This window comes from Pantherophis guttatus, chromosome 5 (genome assembly GCF_059756535.1).
Source record: "Pantherophis guttatus breed Tessera chromosome 5, ASM5975653v1, whole genome shotgun sequence".
NCBI classification, from domain to species: Eukaryota; Metazoa; Chordata; class Lepidosauria; order Squamata; family Colubridae; genus Pantherophis; species Pantherophis guttatus.
Window position 1 is genome coordinate 38,306,458 of NC_142067.1, and position 5,217 is coordinate 38,311,674.

At 34.1% G+C, this 5,217-nt stretch overlaps 1 protein-coding gene across 12 annotated transcripts in view; it reads left to right on the forward strand.

The window, feature by feature from the left end:
- Positions 1 to 3,278, forward strand: part of ARL13B (ARF like GTPase 13B) — a 44,020-nt gene extending 40,742 nt beyond the window's left edge. For all 12 annotated transcript variants that reach the window (XM_087894952.1, XM_034413593.3, XM_034413603.3 and 9 more), the window contains one exon: positions 991 to 3,278. Coding sequence is in view for 8 of the 12 variants with exons in the window: in XM_034413593.3 (XP_034269484.1) it covers positions 991 to 1,067 (77 nt within the window). In the remaining 4 variants the exon portion in view is untranslated. The remainder of the gene's footprint in view (positions 1 to 990) is intronic.
- The last annotated feature ends 1,939 nt before the right edge of the window (positions 3,279 to 5,217 follow it).

Below are 5,217 nucleotides of genomic sequence, written 5' to 3' on the forward strand. Positions count from 1 at the left end.
GGGGAATATAACCAATGCAACGTCCTGTTCTGCCTTCTCTGAATGCCTCCACTATAGCTTTATAATTTTGCATATTCTAAGCTTGCCTGATGAATTCTGTCTTTTAATTCTTTTTTTAAAATGGATGTTTCTGTTCTAACATGGTTTAATAATTTGACACTTGCCTTGTTTTCCTTTTTGAAATTCTGCTTACATTAAAAAAAATGCATTTGTCATAAAAATCCTCGGATACTTGGTTTTGCAACTGAGTGCAATCTGCTGTTCACATCTCCAAATCACTAAGGTTTATATCTCCTTTAAATCTTCAATGTTGGTTGCTTCTGATTTAGAATTAGTTGGGAAAATAGGGGAAAAGATGCTTTTTATAGAAATGATTCTCCGAAATTATTCCTTTTGTTTTCTATATTCTGACTGATTTGATCAATATATTATTTATGAAACATAAGGTGGGTTGAGAGTGGCAGTAACAGGGATTTTTGAGATAATTATATATAATAAAGAATACTAGCCATCTGGTGTCAGTTAATTTAGATTGTTATGTCTAACTAAATAAACATAACATTATTACTATGTTTAACTAAAAATTCCTTTATGTTTTAACATTATTAATTTGTACCAGTTGGAAAAAGTTCCTCCATATTTGTTTTTATGTCTAGGATAGCGTAGTTGTGGGCTGAGTATTTGTAATTCTAAAATTGTTTCGAGTGTGTTTCTCTTTTTACAAGTCGTTCTGAAAGTAAAAGTTATAGCCAGAAGGAATGACAAAAATGTAAAAGAAAGATTGTGAAACTGATAAACATGTATAACAAACTTGTATCTTTCAGTATATAAATTTTGCACAAGATAGAATTATCAGATGAAAGCTAAAGATTTTTGAATGCATATTAAATAAGCAGAGAATTCCATGCCCTTTTTTCTGTTCAATTCACAATAGTTGGATAAGAGGTATATTGTCTGTTAATTTGATTTTTTTTCTAATTTGTGTTTTAGATTTCTATGGAAAGCCATTACCGCCACTTGCTATACATCAAAGACCTAACAGCGATATGCATGGTGTCATTTCTTAACTTGCAGTCATTTTGTAGCTTTCAAGAGGAATCTAAAATAACATTACATTAGACATTGCTTTCTTTTTTGAAGAGATACCTGGTATTCTTACAAGTTGCTGGGCAAGGGCATCACCGTTACATTGGGTTCCTGGTAAGGATGTTTCTTCTAAATGTTAACAATCCTGCTTCCTCAATTTACCAGCTGCTCTTCAAAGTTGATATGGAACAAGGAAACTCATACAAGCAGAATTCTTACAAAAGAAATGACAACAGGATATTTATTTCCCTTGCTGGAAACAAGACCAAACTCAACTTGATTATGCACATACATGCTTTCAGTTTGGCTAAATATTTTTCTATATTCAACACTTCAAGATTTTTTTAAAAAGTACACGCATGTTCAAATGGGAAAAATATGAACTGTACATTTAAACAATTTGATATATTTTTATAGTATTTTATTTGTTTTTAAGAAATTATTTGATCAGCAGAACTATTTTGACATACTAAAATGCCTACCTATATTCATAAGTATCTACTTCATTTTTTTTTGGAAAAGCAATATACTTGTGTGTGATTTGCTTCACAGTTTGCCTATTTGTTAATTATGTCATTTTATCTTGTTCTTGGTCCACCAGAAAGAAATGTGTGTTGGAAAGAAACTGTATTCATGTTTTCCTTGATGGGAAACAGCACTTCTGGAGTTAATTGAGACCATTAATTTTGTGTTCTTGGAGCTAGAGGGAGAGGGAACCTTTTGACTTTCCAAAGGATAGAAAGAAATGTCCTTCAATTACTGTATAGAGTATTCATGGCCACTTCTCTTGCAGTACTTGTTTCATCTTGGGGAACATGTGAACATATAGATTGGGGAACCAGGCTATGGGTCACTTTAAAATAAGTAGAAGTAGAATGTAGAATTGAGTTATACCTCCTTATACCAAATGTAACAAATGTATCTTCTCCCAGGCTTATGGGACAAGCTTATCTGTTTTAAAGAGTAATAGGTGGATGCAAAGTTCATGTTCCTTCACAACCCAAGCCTTGGTTTTGAATTCAAATTACTCCATAACCTTTATTTTATTCACGCAGACACATTTCTCCATTACGTTGGGGTTTCATATATGCTGAAATAAATGACAATGTTTATTTTAAAAAGGTATCTTTCTCCCCTGAAGATTTTTTTATTGCTTCAGTTGTTAATAATTGCAAATACTATTCTAACAATGAACATTTTTAAAAATATGTAAATGCATTTCTTTAAAAAAACATTACAATCCAATTTTTACTTCCTTTTTCTTCATTGCATATTAGAGGTAAATGATCAAAATTTGCATATGATCAGAGGTTTCTCTGTATGCTCAGATAGTGAAAGTAATTGAATGGCTTACAAATATCATAAAGCCTTAATACTAAACTGAAAAATCTGTGAATGTAATGAGGGTTGGAAATTCTCACCTTCCAGCAATATCTTATTCAGAAGCTTCTGTTTCTTTGCAGTTTAAAGTAATGCTTTTGTTCTGCTTCATAACAGTAACGCCCATGTAACAGTAACAGTAACAGCCATGAAACTGGTCAATTTTAATCCTTTCATACATGATCTGTATCTATCCTAAAGTCATATAAAAATAGTCTCATAAACATAGTCAGTTGCATACATACAAGCTGAATGAGCTTGGTGTTGTAAGATTACTTTCTGGCTAATGTAAAAGATGGTGCATAATTCATGGTATGTAATTGTTTCCATATATATGGAATTCCTGAATTTTTAGATTACAAAAATTGAAGTTTGTTTTTCATTTCCTCTTTTAGTTAAGGACTGTCCTACTTTCTTGAAGCTCAAAAACATTTTTTCCTCTCTCAAGGCTTATGCAACAGGACTTCCTCCTTACCCATGCTGTATTTTTCCCTGCCTCCAGTCCTCAAAATCTGTTTCAAATCGAAGATTTTCTGTCTGGAGAACATATTGAGGGCAACTCATGGGAAGTTGCAACTCATGGGAAGTTGCAAGTCATAGGAAGAATTATTTACCTTCTATTTTATTAGTGGAAATAGATTCAATAATGAAGCATATTCATGGGATTTTTATTGTTACCAGATGCATAAGTACTAGGAACGTGTTTTTAACATGTTGACTTTCCTTTTGTTTATTTATTGAATAGTACATTTAATGTTTTTATGTCTGAAATAAAGATACACAGAAATGTGATTTAATAGTTCATAGTACAATTAACTTTATCTGGAACACAGTTTTTATTCCTTTTAATTGTAAGTTTCATTAATGACTTGCTAAAGAATCCAGTTGAAGTGTGATAGATTTTCAAATTTCCCCAACGCATTTGAGCACAAGGTTGGATGGAGTAAGGCTTCTGTTTCAGAAATTATTTTAAAGAAATACTTTGGCTCTTGTGTGAGCACATCACTTCTCCATTATTCATTTTACCAACCATTTCCATTCGATCCTGGGGGAAAAAAGCAGTGCTTTAAAGGGTTGAGACTGAAAAGGCGAAACAATTTTAAGGAATCAGTTCATTGAAGTTAATGTATTTTAAAGCAGCTACTACTTTTTCCAGGCTTGCCCAGCCCTAATGTAGAGCAAGAGTTAGTAACTTGGAGTCTTAACAGCTTTTGGACTCCAGCATCTTAATACCCACAAAGCAGCAGGTTGCTTATCTCTTCTGTAGAGTCTGGATGTAGCATACCTTATTCTTACTTAGCAAAATGTATCCGTTTGAAAAACTGCAAACCTGCTTCTTTGGATAAATGGCAGACACGGCAGATGTACAACTCACAAACATCAGCTAGTTGGGATTCATCCAGTTCACTACTTTGTCTAAGTGCTACTTCAATTGTCTCACCTATGCTAGACTTTTTAAAATGGAGAGGGAGATCTTGGTATCATCCATGTATTTTTGGCATCTCAACCTACATCAGCCTACCAGCAGTTTAATGTAGACGTTAAAGAGCATAAGAGATAAAATGGAGCAATGAGGGAATTCATAGCCATAAAAATGAATATAATGCATAGATCTTCGTGATTCTGATTTTTACATAGTATTCACATGAACCTATCATCAAATCAGACATCTGCATTCACTGAGCCATTAGTTATATAGTCCCAGCTGGTTTTGATGTTACCTGAACAAAAAGCCCTGGATCATGGATTCCAATGAAATTTCCATTCAAATGAAACCACAATCACATGTAATTAATCTGCATAAAATTAACCATAAAATAAATCTTAGAATCTAGTTTTACAACTGGTTGTCCTATGATTTGCTTCAAGAAATCCTTTGGAGGTCATTTCCATAGGTTCATTTTTGTAAGTCTCTGGTATTCCACATCTTATCCCATTCCTTAAGCAGTTTGGGCATTTCTCCAAATGGAGAATTACTGACCAACTGACAAAATCAGTGATCAAATTATAAACATTTGCTATTAATGTCACCCAAAAAATGTACATTTTAGATGGGATCCATCTAACATTTTCAAATTGCACATAACACCTATCTGTGACCAATGAACGATTTCTGATACCCTCATGATGCAAACATGTAAAACTCAGGTTTGGACCCTATCAAGTTTTTTCACTGGGTCTATCTGAATTCATTGTTTCAAAATGGCATAAAAAATGCAGACCCATTTTTCTGACACTGATCACTCTGCTTTTAAGATTCAGAAACAATTATTAGGAGCCAATGAGGAGGAGTGAAGCACCAGGGGAATCCAGGGTCTGTCTCCCTTCAATTAGAGAAGCCCACTAGTACCATTGGGCCAGCCTACGTTGCAGGGTGGTTGTGAGGGAAAACGGGAGTACAATGTAATTTGCCACGACTTCAAAACAAAAAGCAGAAGATAAATGTACTATTTTCTAGACTGTCCTCTTAATAGAAATTAAGGGACCCTTGGTTTTTCAATAAAGCATCAATTATGTTTGGGGAAAAAAATACCGGCAAGCAAAGATCAGATTCAAGTAGATCCTGTTTTTAGAAGCTAGCTTTTCATTTATTTATATAGTGCACTCCCGACCCCCAAGGAGTTTTTTAAAAATGAAGAACTAGCTACGTTCCAGCCCCACATTCTATCCAGCCTAGTCTGATGCTGCTGCTGCTGCTGTGCTACGAGTCGTTGTCAGCTCCTCCCCGGCAGGGGGCGCTAAATTGCGCTC